The sequence below is a fragment of the Aegilops tauschii genome, chromosome 2 (assembly GCF_002575655.3).
Source record: "Aegilops tauschii subsp. strangulata cultivar AL8/78 chromosome 2, Aet v6.0, whole genome shotgun sequence".
Lineage (NCBI taxonomy): Eukaryota > Viridiplantae > Streptophyta > Magnoliopsida > Poales > Poaceae > Aegilops > Aegilops tauschii.
This window is the reverse complement of record NC_053036.3, coordinates 644160972-644175255: the sequence shown is the minus strand read 5'-3', so window position 1 is coordinate 644175255 and position 14284 is coordinate 644160972. Positions and strand designations below refer to the sequence as shown.

General features: G+C 44.6%; 1 protein-coding gene and 1 long non-coding RNA gene across 2 annotated transcripts; both read right to left on the bottom strand.

The window, feature by feature from the left end:
- Positions 1-3024: 3024 nt before the first annotated feature.
- LOC109758739 (uncharacterized) lies at positions 3025-4843 on the bottom strand. The gene is made up of 4 exons (XM_020317604.4): positions 4789-4843; positions 3996-4501; positions 3401-3625; positions 3025-3036 (listed from the first exon to the last, which is right to left on the bottom strand). Exons 1-3 carry the CDS (start codon positions 4841-4843, stop codon positions 3506-3508), a joined length of 681 nt encoding a protein of 226 aa, XP_020173193.3. The 3' UTR covers positions 3025-3036; positions 3401-3505.
- A 3425-nt stretch (positions 4844-8268) lies between these two features.
- Positions 8269-13277, bottom strand: LOC141041863 (uncharacterized). The gene is made up of 3 exons (XR_012203645.1): positions 12855-13277; positions 12251-12388; positions 8269-8561 (listed from the first exon to the last, which is right to left on the bottom strand). It is a non-coding gene; the product is annotated as an uncharacterized lncRNA (long non-coding RNA).
- Between the last annotated feature and the right edge of the window lie 1007 nt (positions 13278-14284).

Here is a 14284-nt window from a genome sequence, read left to right as displayed (position 1 = left end):
TCGAATTATATACTCCCTCTGTCCCAAAATATAAGAACGTTTTTAACACTACACTAGTGTCAAAAACGTTCTTATATTATGGGATGGAGGGAGTACATTGTAGATTCCAAAGGGGGTCAGGTTTTATATCATTTTGCTAATATAGACCGGCTTCAGTATTTTGCATGGTTTATCTGTAATTTACAACGAAAAAATAGCGCGCTACAAAATATAGCGAGGCCCTTCTCGAAATGCTACACAAGTTATAGCGCGCTAATAGCGTGCTATATTTCAAAATAGAGTTTGCAAAAAATGCCAGATATATCCATAAATAAAGTATTTCAGTAGCTTAAGACACCATCATAGAGAGACATAATCTTGCTAGATAGGAAGCACAAATTTTAAACTGAATGTCAAACTGTAGTCAATCTATGTGCATCCTTTAGGTGAATTGGAGGATGTTTTGACAGGTTAAAATGTTGCATCCTGTGCTAGCTGAGCATTTAAGTGCTGTGAATTAGATGAATTTTCATTTTCATGTGACCTATTGAGATACTTTCAGTGCTAAGCCTGTGAAAAGGGTGCTCAATGTTGCTTGCTCTTTGGATGTAAACTGAAATGTTTAAATATGAACATAGTCAATAATTCAACTTTCTTGTAGTTCACGAGTCATGACCCTATAAGTTGCACTTTACTGTTAAACTGTGTTGAGCACAATGAGATGAGATGCATGAAAGGTGAAAAAAGATGATTGCTAGCATTTATAGAATATACTACTGAATATTTGGCCTTCCATTGATGTTTTCCCCTTTGCGTTTGTTGCCTTCCCTATGATATTTTCGTTGGTTTATCGCCTCCTTTTGGATTGATCAGTTCATGTCGGATCAATCTGGTCCAAGAATTTTGTATTTGACGAGAACAATTCATATCAATGGTTGGATTAAACAGTATGTATCTCATGTGTGGCTGAACACTAATTTTAAGCATGTTGTAGTCTCTTCCGCCATTTGACCTTATTGGTTCTATATTCAGGAAACCGAACAATGGCTATCTGATGGTTTCCTGCAATGGTGGTCTCAACCAGATGTGTGCCTTTGTAAGTATAGCTTGTGACAATCTCGATGCATCTATTGTGTTGTCTACATTTTTGAGCCATTGCTGCTGTTAAAATACTAAAACTGAACGTACACGTTGCACTGTTAAATCAGATATGCGATATGGTGACGGTTGCAAGATACTTGAATGTCACATGCATTGTGCCGGAGTTGGATAAAACTTCATTTTGGGCTGATCCTAGGTCAGCATTTCTTTCTGCAGTGACTGCAATTCTTAACAATTCAGTCTCTTATTTGAATAAAACAGATGCTTGACTTGCAAATAATGGCCTACCCATGAAGATTCAGAAACAGAGGTACCATGTAAATTTTGATGGGTTGAGATTTACCCCTTGGAAGAGTTGGGCAGGCGTGTGGTTCAAATTCTTCGTCAGAATGGACCCTTTGTGGTTCTCCATTTGTGATATGAGATGGACATGCTTGCCTTCTCTAACTGTACACATGGTCGGCGCAACGGCTGAGAAGCTCAAAAGGATGAGGTATTGCATCCCATCTAAAATTTCTCAAGATGTTTTAGACCTAATTTGGAAGATACGCTTACCCAAGTAGCAGGTGGATCAAGGGTACGCTGGTCTCGTTGGGCCTCAAGTAGCAGATGGATCAAGGGACTGAAGGTGACCTTCTCATCCCAATCTCTTTTTTTATCGCTTGCTCCTATGAGTCATATCCCAGTCCTCCTCAATGTCTTAATCTTCTTCAGAAGAGAATGTTGCCGCTGCTCCGCTCGGAGAAGAGAGGCGTCGCGCCATCGACGGCAGGAGGCCAGGCTGAGCGCGCCGTCGCCACCGGCGGTGCCCTTGAAGATCTGCTAATGTCTCGGTTCTTGCTATTGCAGGTTGTTCACATGCCCATGCTGGTAGCCTTGTCATAGGTGTCCGGTGGGCCGAATCGATCGTGTGCCCGCCTTTTCTTATTTGGAAAGAATACAAATTTTGTGATGCAGTTGCTGGAGATTAAATGTTTGGGCTGATGCTTCATTCTGTGCGTGAATCGTTTGGGTTGCTACTGATTTCAATGTACTAAGGGAATCCCAAATGATTACTGCCGTTGTGCAAGTAGCATTCAGCAGTGTTTTTAGGAATCCTGTAAGATTTGCGTAAGAGACATGCATAAGGGAGATTTATTTTCTTATAGATGTTGATGTATTTTGTCTTGAACTGCATTTTGGGGCCTGACGAATGAGCCCGAAATGCTTTTCCTCCTTGCATTCTTTTTTAATGCTTGGCGTTCATCGGTAGTGTACAAACACGTTCTCAACTCGAACAGCTGGATTGGTACGCACACTCACGCCTCAGGAGGCGCGCCAAGGGCGCGCCCCAGCCACTAGTCTAACAATGGTATGCGTTGCTGCCAGTCGTTGCCGACGAGCGAGCACTAGCACGGGCTTTTTTTGTGTGCATTTTGGGTGTTGCGTGCAGTATATATAAATATATTGCTATTCGTTCAAACGAAAATGTAATATCCGGTGGCCTATTTTTTATATGTTGTTTCACTATTTCTTTCTCTTGTTGATGAGTGGGTCCCACAAACATGTGCTGCATAACCCACCTATCCCAGCCTTTTCCGAGCCATGTAGGAATCCCCCTGTTTGGGTATCGATTTCAGTGATTTAGACGTTAGGTTTCATTTGCCTCGCGCTTTATTATCTTAAGATTTAAACATCCTTCGCTCCGTCACGTAAAACAAGCCAGCACCGGAGACCATGCCCGCTCGTAAACAACAACGCTATTATCCAGAAAAGGAAAACGACAAATCTTAAAGGCTCTCATCCAACGGTTGTACAGTTAGATATACAATAGCTATCACGTCAAAGAAAAAGAAGATATACAATAGCTAAGAGAATTAGCAAATCTATGGAATATCCATTTCTGAGCCCAGACTCATCTGTAGCTGGTAAAAAAATTCATAAAAATAGAAAAATTAAAAAAACTCTTGTCTTGCCCTGCAAATATATACATGATTCAGTCTATTTTCAGAAATTAGGATTTCTATTTTCTATGCGATCCACATAGAACATGAGGAATCACCTAAGCTTAGCTGCTGTATCAGACCCAGAACATTCACTAATGCAGTTAAATATCTGTACAAATATAAAGAACATGAACTTACAACTTAATGGTTCAGTATATGGACAAAAAGACCCACGTCTAGAGATCTAGAGAGAGAGGAACTAAAGGCAAACCATGAACCACGTGCAGCTCCTTGCTCTTGCTATGGTTCGTGTTCGACCCACTCCTTGCGTGCACCAACGACCTCATCCATGAGACAAGGGGGAAAAGAGAGGGGGGAGGAAGATAGAGACGAACCTGAACCGCCTCAATCTTCTTGCTCCTGCTGCTCCGACCAGCAAGTCTCCCTCCACGGCCGACCCGCCCACATTCGCCACTGCACCAACTCCGCTGCTTTCCCCATCAAGGCAGAGCTCCCGTGAGCGTCTTGTTCGGAGGGGCTCTCCGAGGCCTCGAGGTCCTCATCAAGATATCATCCTCCGAGTACTTCACCCCATACTTATCGCCTACTGTTCTGTACACCTGAATTAACATTCAAAACACAAGCCATATTAATCAAACCACCGTATGCATATCCAATTAACAGAGGAAAGGGAGATTTTATCAGTAATTCGTTATGCATGGAGAAACAAATCCACACAACCCAGAAATGAACAGCAGAGTTATATCTGCCCAGGTTCTCACAACCCGAATCTACGAACATACACGAATGGAACGGGCTACGGGAGCACGGATCAGGTCGTTCCAAACGCCACGCATTGTCTCAGCGTGTGCACCGCATAGAAAACATGTCGGCCTCCGTCAACCATGGGAACGGCCAGCAGAATCGAGCGAAACAAACAGAGGAACATGAATTGGAGCTGCGGTATATGGGGGAAGGGCGTAGGCCGACCTGGGCCATGGGCTCGGTGGGGGCGAGGAGGGTGCCGGCGGCGTCGACGAGGATGGCCTTGTGCGTGATGTCGCCGTAGATGGCCCGCCGGTAGTCGTAGTACTCCCGCGTGCCCATCGGCTCCCACCTCGCGCCGCCCGCCCCGACGACCGCCTCCGGGGCCTCCGTCGCGGCCGCCGGCGCGCTGGAGCCGGACCGCGGCCACCGCCGCCGCCGCTGTGGCCGAGCGCAGGGGTGGGTGTGCTGCGCAGGGGTCGGCAGGTGTGGCGGCGTGGGTGTGCTGCGCAGGGGCCGGCAGGTGTGGCGGCGGCTGCGACTGGAGACGGGAGACGAGGTAGGGCTAGCGAGGGATTGACAGGGGGAGTCCACGGGTTCTGTCGCGACGGTAAAACCAACGGAAGGGAGGTGGTGGACGGAACGTAAAAAAAATCGTGGGGTGTTTTTTTTGGTTGCGTGGGATGGGGTGGGGGGAGGGGACGAAAATAAACCGGTTGAAAGTTGTGGGACTATTCAACCAACTCGTCCATTAGGAGTAGAGATGATAGGATGTGGAATGCTTTCTGTGATCTTTAATCGGCTTAATTGCTCTTCCTGTAAAATGTCACACTAGTGTGGAATGCTGGTTCCTCTTTTTCATATCATTAAGTGTGAACTGTGCTGCAAGTCATGTAAATTCAGTCATCAGGGTACGGGAAATTACAAGAGAAAATGTGCGTGGGACACATCGCTCTATATGTTTAGTAGACATAGCATCGGCAACATAACACAAACTGCACCCACATAAGCAACAGACTTGACAATTTACACTTCAACTTGCGCCACAAATGCTCAACAGTTTGACCCAGCATTTCCAAGCTCCAATCTAGTCATCATTTGAAGCTCCCACTCGCTGCTCTATGTATGAGTACGAAAGCTTTTCTCCAACTTTCCAAGCAGGTTTCAGTAACTAAACTGGTACAAATTACGAAAAAGGGTTTTTCCCCGCTTTGTATTATAAAGCAACCACCGATACATCCAACGATAGGTGTTGGGGCCGCAGCACAAACAAGCCCAAAGAAAAAACAAAGAAGAAAGGAAGAGAAACAAATGCCAACAACGCCAGATCGACGAAACGAAGATGACCAGCGACCGCTGCATCCTCCGGAGAAGTACCACCACGTTCCCAGCACCCGAAGCGTCGCGTGCCAAGCAACACCTTCAAGAAGGAGGCGACGACGACGCCGCCGCTGCCCGGACTAGTCCTAGGGTTTCCCCCGGTACGCGGGGGGGCAATGAGGGGAGGGGTGTACCCGATGCCCTTCAGGAAGGTCCGGCGGCACCCACAGGCGTCGCCGTGTCGGGGCCGGACGAGCCGCCAGAGATTTCTCCCAACCCAAACCCCCACCACCACCCCAGACGAATCATAGTGCACCGCCCATCGCGAAGTTGGCTACTGAGAAGATGAAAAAGAAAAGGGGGGGGGGGGGGGGGGGGTTCCAACGAGTATGAGCAATTCACCCTGTCAAAAAAGAGTATGAGCAGTTGACCCAAGAAGAAGCTATTATCCCCTGCTCCTCCGAAATGGTGAAGCGGATTTTCCGAGGGGATTCTGTTTCACTAAGAATATTCCACCCAGGGCAATTCTTCCCTGGGAACATCTCCCCTTGAGGCCAAACAAGGCCTAATTGTTTACAAAATCTACACTTCCAGATGCCCAAAGTGAGTGTTGCATTGGGATGGAGGGCTCTGAAGAAGTTGCGGCCGTGTGCAGCAGAAGTAAAACGAAGACACGTGCAGGGACTAGGCAATTGTTCACTTTGTGGCCATGATATGGAGACGTTTGTTTCATACTCTGCAGGGATGTGATCATGGAAAAGTCTCACTGGAGTGTGGCTTTTGAATTTTTGTCAAATCTGAAAAAGTGCCGAAACTGAACCCAGCGACTTGCAAGTTGTGGCGAATCTCACCGTGTTCCTTCCATTGGATCCGCCATGGTGGCTTCGGGGACCTCCCGCGCGAGGGCGAGGCCCCTGCTCCCGGAGGACCGCCGCCTTGTCAAACGCAGCAGCAGTGGAAGGCCGTCTCGCGCATGACAGCCGCCACACACTCGAGGCAGTGCGCCATGGAGTCGTACCAGAGCGCCGGCGGGTCGTCGACGTTCACGAGGTGCCGACGCCGCGAGCAAATCTGCCGCCCTCTTCCTCTCCACCACCAACATCAGGCCGCAGCCGCACCACTCCGCTCCCTTTCTACCACAACCTCCACTCCCCTACCTCCCGTGGCCGTGGGTGAGGCGAACCCTTGGCGACTGAGAGGGTTTTTTTGTTTTTTTGGGACCGCGACGGAGAGGGATTTGAGTTAATTGCACAGAAGTACCACAATTGGGGCATCACATGCAGATTGATAGCACGATTACTAATTTTTGCGTGTCAGTACCAACATTGGTCCAGGTTTTTGCAAAAAAGGCTAAAAAGCTGATTTATACGTATTGACAGTGTATCTGGCTGTTGGGGCCCGTCTGTCAGGTGCCGACGTGGCATTTTTTTTACAGAAAACCCCCTTGCTTTATACGTAATCACATAAATACCCGTTATTTTTGCGGGAAAAATGTTAACGTGAGTTTTTTACAGAAAACCCCCTTGCTTTATACGTATTAACAGTGTATCTGACTGTTGGGGCCCGTCTGTCAGGTGCCGACATGGCCTTTTTTTACAGAAAACCCCCTTGTTTTATACGTAATACCATAGATACCCGTTATTTTTGCGGGAAAAATGTTAACGTTACACGAAAAATCAGGCGCGCCAGGTTTCGAACCCGCAACCTGCAGCAGGTTGGCCGAGCGCGCTAGCCACCAGGCCAAGGGGCTGGTCGTGTAAGTGTCTAGGCAGGAGTTTCTTTATACAACAAACGAAGGCTGGCCGGTGGTTGGGCCAGCCAAAGCCTGTAATTGTTTTTTCGTTTCGCGTTTTACTGACGCGCGTGCTGGCCTCGTTCGCCCAGATTTCTTTTCTATTTATTTATCTTATTATGCTTTATTTTTGTTTCTAGTTTTCGCTTATTTTTAGGTTTTACGCAATAAGTTTTTAAAACATGCTGAACATTTTCTCAAATACACATTGTCAAAAAAGTTCATCATGTATTAAGAAAATGTTCAACCTATATTACAAAAATGATCATCGTATATATTAAAAAGTGTTCAACCTAAATTACAAAAATGTTCATCGTATATATTAAAAAAATGTTCAACCTAAATTACAAAAAGTTCAACCCAAAAGTTCAATATATTAAAAAATGCTCACTGTTTGCAAAGTAAAGTTCATCAAGCATTGAAAAATGATCACTATACGCAGAAAAGGTGCTCAGCGTACATTAAGATAATGTTCATGCAAATTCGAAAACATGTTCATCATGTATTTGAAAACATCATGTATTGAAGCCTATCTAAAAAAATGTTTAGTAAGTATTAATAAAAGTTGCACTGTTTTAGTGCACTAATATGTAATCGCAAAAAAATGTATTAATATTATGATTAAAAAAATAAGTAATTCAGGGCACGAAGCCGCGCTGAGCTCGGCCGCCGGCCCAGCGTGTCTACTATAATATAAAGGACGACTCGCCTGTAACGTAACGCAAGCTTTGCTGTAGCCTGGTGGCTAGCTTGCTCTGCCTGTGTGCTGCAGGTCGCAGGTTCAAAACTTGGCACGGGCGATTTTTTGTTTAGTTTATTTATTTGTCCAGTTCGTTGGAAACTTTCAAACAAGTCCGAACAAAAAAATGTCTCTCACATTAACATTTTTCCCGGAAAAATAACGGGTATTTATGTGATTACGTATAAAGCAAGGGGGTTTTCTGCAAAAAATATGTCACGTCGGCACCTGACAGACGTAACCTAACGCAAGCTTCGCTGTGGCCTGGTGGCTAGTGCGCTCCCCGCTTGTCGGTCCCTGTGCGCCCATCCAACGGTTCATGATCGGCCGTTCACGAACGAGGATCGCGCACGCCCTTTATTTAGCACCTAGGCCTCTGATTAGTTGATTGCATTTGGACGGGGCTTGCCTGCTCCCGTCCTGTGCTCCCATCCGTACTCCCCATCGCTAATTTTTCATCTAACGGCAGCGCTAGATTCCCTTCCCCGCGTGTCTTTTTTCTAGCAAAAAAAAACCCGAGCTCCCGTATTCCCGTATATCCCTCGCCCTCAGTCCCTCACGTAATATCCACAACTGTTTCTGGAGGGAAAATGTCCGCCAAACTAACTATTGGCGCCAATATAGAAAACAGAGGCACTAGGCAAACCTTTACAAACACAAGATCCTAAATACCAGGCGAAAGACATTTCAATCTGGAGCCTGATTGCATCCACAAACCAAATTCAGGCAGATAGCAAAGTCTGCAAATATCAAGCGATCCGAGGTTTAAAGTAAGGAAACCATTGTCCTCTATGGCTTCTTCAAGCAGTGGTCATGAGAACCATGAACACGGCAATGGATCTTCAGGACCAAAAGTAAGAAATCCGACTCGTATTCTTCTTTATCTCCTCTTTTCATTGTTCTTGTCCTTCTTGTTGAACTAGTTGCACCATTTCCTCTGCTGAAGAACAAATCAAAAATGTTGATGATTGTATAAGATCTATGCAAATCTGACACAAAAGGAATAGCAGTTCTGCACAACTTACTTTGCTAGGTCAATCATGTTATTTCACTCATATATACAAGAATATGTTATTCTTTCGAGGCCTACTGTACGTAATAAAATCAGATGTCTGATTGTTGTTTTAGCCATAATCAATATTAGTTTCACAAAATCAACATTATGATCTTCTGCAGTTGACTTAGATTCTGGTAGTTGAAAAATAATTTAGTGTACACGTAGTATTCAATTAGTGTGTTGTTTCACAAATCTAACTGCCGAACATATGAGTATTAACTAAAGCGAATACTGATTCATATAGGATGTGCATGAAACTGCTCCTAGCAATGCAACAGATTGCGTTGATGAAAGGGTACCAAAGGTTGGCATGCAATTTGTATCTGAAGAGGAAGCTTACTCCTTTTATAACAAGTATGCAAAGGCTATTGGTTTTAGCATCCGAAGAGGGAGTCAACATAAAGTAAAGAATTCTTCCATGATACAACAAAGAACATTTACATGCTCCCGTCAAGGTATGGGCTGCTTGTATTTTGTTTTGGTTATATTACTATTGGTATCACTAAGATACTTATTTCAATTGACAGGATTCCGTGCAGAAGATAAGAGAGAGGATTCTTTCAGTTACAGTAGGCCCGAAACACGATGTGGCTGTCAAGCCCATATGAAGATAAGTCTCAAAAATGGATTATATTATGTGTATGAATTTGAGGCTGCACATAATCGTAATCTTGCTACTGGAGACATGGCCTTATACTTAAGATCCCAAAGAAAAGTGACCGAAGCACAAATAGCAAATGTTGAGGTCGCAAAGTCTGTAGGCATTTCGAATAAAGCAACTATTGATCTTATGGCCAAAGAAGCATGTGGACTTCCAAATCTTGGGTTTGCACCTGAAGATATGAAAAATCGTTTGTACTCTAAGAGAACATTGCAAGCAAAGAAAGGAGACACAGGGGGAGTGTTAGAATACATGGAGAAGAAGGTAAAAGAAGATGCCAATTTTTTCTATTCAATTCAAGTTGATGAGGATGATCTGATAACTAATATTTTCTGGGCTGACTCGAAAATGATATCGGACTATGCAATGTTTGGTGATGTTATATGCTTTGACACCACATATAGGAAACTAGATGATGGGCGTCCCTTTGGTTTGATTGTTTGGGTGAATAATCACAAGAAAACTATGGTCTTTGGTGCTACACTTCTCTATGATGAAACTGCTGAAAGTTTTGGTTGGCTTTTTAGAACATTTCTAACAGCCATGTCTGGAAAACATCCAAGGACTATTCTGACCGATGAAGATGCAGCAATGGCCAAGGCAATTAGTAAAGTCCTTCCTCACTCTCACCATAGACTTTGCGTGTGGCATATGAATCAAAATGCTTGCAAGCACCTTGCTGGGGTTGTTGAAGAATATAAGAAGTTCAATGCTGATTTTCAGCATTGTATCTATGATATTGAGGAAGAAGAAGATTTTATAAATGAATGGAATAGAATGCTAGAAAGATATGGACTACGTGACAATACGTGGCTGCAAAGGTTGTTTGAGAAAAGGGAGCAATGGGCACTAGTGTATGGCAGAAATACATTCTCAGCCCACATGAGCACTACCCAAAGAAGTGAAAGCATGAATAATGAACTAAAGCGGTACATTAGTATTAAATATGACATGCTTACTTTTTTCGAGCATTTTGAGCGCCTAGTTGCGGATAAAAGATTTGTAGAGGTCAAGTGTGACTTCAAGGCCTCACAAAGTACTCCCAAGCTGAAGGCAGAAGGTAGCTATGTGTTAAGGCAAGCCGCAACTACATATACTCCCGCAATATTCAAGATGTTTCAGGAGCAAGTGCTTCGGACCCTGAACTATGACACATTTCTTTGTGATTCAAGTGATGAAGAGAAGAAGGTTTATACAGTAAAATTTCATGGAACGCAACGTGAGCATGTTGTCAGTTTTTATCCAAACGAAGAAAAAGTCAGTTGCAGTTGCAAGAAGTTTGAATTTGCTGGAATCCTCTGCTCTCATTGCTTAAAGATACTTGATATTAATAATATCAAGCATATCCCTGAACAATATATATTGAAAAGATGGACAGTTGATGCGAAAGTGCTAGAGATAACAAGCAACCGCAATTTGCACGAGGATCTAAAAGCAAGAATGACAAACTTTTACAAGGACTTGTGCAGAATGTTTATCCACATAGCTGCTCGCGCCGCAGAGTCCGATGAAACATATGATATGGCTGCTAAATGCGCAGAGCAGCTAGCACGAGATGTGGAGCAAAGCTTGAAAGTTAGAGTTGATCCAGACCCAAATCCGGATTTGGGTGACTCCTCTGTTTCACAAGGTATATATTTATATACTATACTAGTAGTTCCATAGAGTATTTTCAAAGTAAGACTTGCATTTAATTTTACGGTTGCAGGTCTGAACATCGAGTCTACTAGAGTTTCAAAGCATAACGAGGGGCTTCACATGCCAAGAGGTATGAAGGTAAAGGAGAAGACTGTACGAGGGTCAGCGAGACCCATTGGTGGCTTGGAGAAAGCAAAAACAACGAAGAAAAAGAAGACAGATGATCCTTTACAACTACAACCTGAAATGCCTTTCGCAAATGAAATGCCTACGAATAACCCAATCTTAATGGTATAAGAAGTCTAAACTTTTTGACTTTATCTACTTTTCAAACTTCTGCGACACTAAGCTTTGCTATTAATTTTCATAGTGTCAATTCGGAGAAAATATTGTACCAGGATCAGGAAGACCCGTTGGTGGCTCAGAGAAAGCAATAACAAAGAAGAAAAAGAAGGCAGTCCATTCTTTACAACAACGACCTGAAATGCCTTTGACAAACCAAATGCATGGGTATCTACCACAGTACAACCCAACCCAAATGGTATAAGAAGTGTACTTTTTAAACTATTTTTCATTTTCAATCACTTATTATTTTTCATTTTCAATCACTTATGACCTAAGCTTTGCTATTTATCTGCATAGGTTCATCTGGGAGCTCCGCCAAATCATGTGTACCCCTATTTAGCACATTACAACCCAAGTATGCAACAATCCATTGGTCTGTCGACCCCTACGATGATGCTAGGACAAAATCTATTACTCTTCCAACAACAGACTCGTACCAGTGGTACTTGTACCCCTATGATGATGACAGGACATAATCTACCATTCTTCCAACAACAGAATCCTACCATTGGTACCTCTAGCCGTACGATGATGCCGGAACAGAATCTATCATTCTTTCAACAGCAGACTCCTACCAGTGGTACCTTTGCCCTTATGATGATGCCCGGACAGAATCTATCATTTTTCCAGCAACAAAATCCTACCAGTGGTACCTCTACCCCGACGATGATGCCAGGACAAAATCTACCATTCTCCCAACAACAAAAGCCAGCTTAATCAATGTTATAGATTTTTGTTTCATGTACTTGTGTGCAATTCTATTAGAACCTACGAGTATACGACCATGGATTGAAGGAGACTATCTATATCAATCAGCAAGTAATTGAATAAGCAATTTGTGACTCTGATAAATATAAAAATAGTATTATCTGTCATGCATCATGTATAAACTGTACTATTACCAACATCATAGATTTGTTTGTCTAACCTGACAAACAGACCAGTAGTCGATGACTATGGTAATGGAGCGCCATTGTCACCTGGATGAGGATCAATCCAACCATATGACTTTGCATGCATCGCTCTAAGGAGTAGTTTGTTCACTTAGTTGAACTGTGGCCTCATCCTGTATGCAAATATCACCATCAGTAGCTATATTAATTTCAGTTTATTTTCAACCAGTACACGAAACCATCAGCATTTTGTGCGATGAAAGATATTCTCATGTCCGAATCCACTGTGTTTGAACTATGTATTTTGTTGCCTCTAATATTAAACATCTTTAAAGAAATATCAAATTGAGCACCTTCAGCACGCAGAAAACAGTCATCTAACTAGGTATCCAGGACATGTAGAAACTAATTTCGGTCTATAATTTTGCAATCACATAATTTTAGCTTTTAACGAATCACTATATGGAACAAATTAATTTGCAAGGCCCCAGTGTGCATGTGCGCTCAATTGGTAGTAGCTAGCTGTTGACTTGGTCAGATGTGAACTGAATGGCAAACAAACCAGAGGATACATCTGTATTCTGAACAAAACAGTAAAGAGGAGGATGAAAGGGAGCGACGGTGAGTTGCCGTACTAACCATGGCGCGCAGCAGGCGAGGTCGGCAGCTGCGTGAATGGTGTCGGGGCCCCGAAGACCCGCTGGATGGCGGCCGCCCTCGTCGCTCGCCGCGGCCTCTGCCCTGCCACCGCCGCCGTGGTCTTCAGTGGCGGCACAACAGCCACCACTACCACCTCCACTATCCCGACCCGAGCTCCACCATGGCTGCTAGCAACTCCAAGACCTGGCCTTTGGCGCGAGGACGAATCAAGATGGGGAGCCGGTCTTGCGACGGGAGAAGCCGCAATCTGGGACGGGCCGGCGGACCTCCTGCTGGAGGCCGCGACGACGGTACGGGGCGGTAGCAGATCCACTCGATGCCTCCGCTCCAGACGGTCGACTGTCGGCAGGGAAGGCGAAAGAGGAGGAACGAATACGTATTGGGGCAAACGGAAATACGAGAGCTTCGTGTTTTTTTTTTTGCTAAAAAAAAGACACGCGGGGAAGGGAATCTGGCGCTGCCATTAGATGAAAAATTAGCGATGGGGAGTACGGATGAGAGCACGGAACGAGAGCAGGCAAGCCCCGTCCATTGCATTTTACCTCGATCAGAGCCACCCTAGCAAATGCCGTCCCGCAAAATAACAACCATTTTGCGTGGTCCCCAAAAACATTGCGGGGAGGCCATATCTCAAGTTTTTCCAAACCTTTTGCACTTTCCTCTATCCCTCGCTGAACTGGTAGGAGGGAAATTTCAGCACCAACCGCTCCCGTCGCAGCCGATAACTGGCGGCGCCGCCGCCTCCCGAGCTCGATTACGGCCAAATAAAAGAGAAGCGGTGGCCAGCCAGAGGATTATGACCTTGGCGACCGGGACAAAGACGGAGAAGAAGACGGATGTGCCGGTGCAGCTGGAGTAGCCGCCCCCGACCACTACGGCACTCCTTCCTACAGCTCGTCCGTGCCCGCAAGCGTCACGAGCTGTCAGGCAGCCAGAAGACGGCGGCCATTTTTCTCTAGGCTATATTATGCAATCTCAATAAATCGAGGAAAACATGTCGCAAGTCACTATTTTCTTGTAAACTAATCATTAGAAGTAAAGTATCAATCCCATACCAAACAGATCATCAACTTGAAAAGATTCAGTTTTTTAGTCAAATTAGCAAACATGTAGAGAGCACCAAATTATGAAGCTACATCTGTTCAAATTACACAGCCCCAAATCACATCTTATTCAGAGGAACAATAGCATAATCGTCCACACTGGATCTGAACAAGAGTAGGAAAAAAATGAGAGAATGGTGGAGGAACAAGAACAAAAGAAAACACAACACCGTGCTATAAAGCAAAGCACATAATCCATTCGCATTCCATCCACAATAGATGTGAATGCTTGAGGGGCTGTAGGAAGATGGGTCAGAACTGGCGATGGAGGGACGTGGGGTGGCGGAGCACCGGCGGGCCACCAGA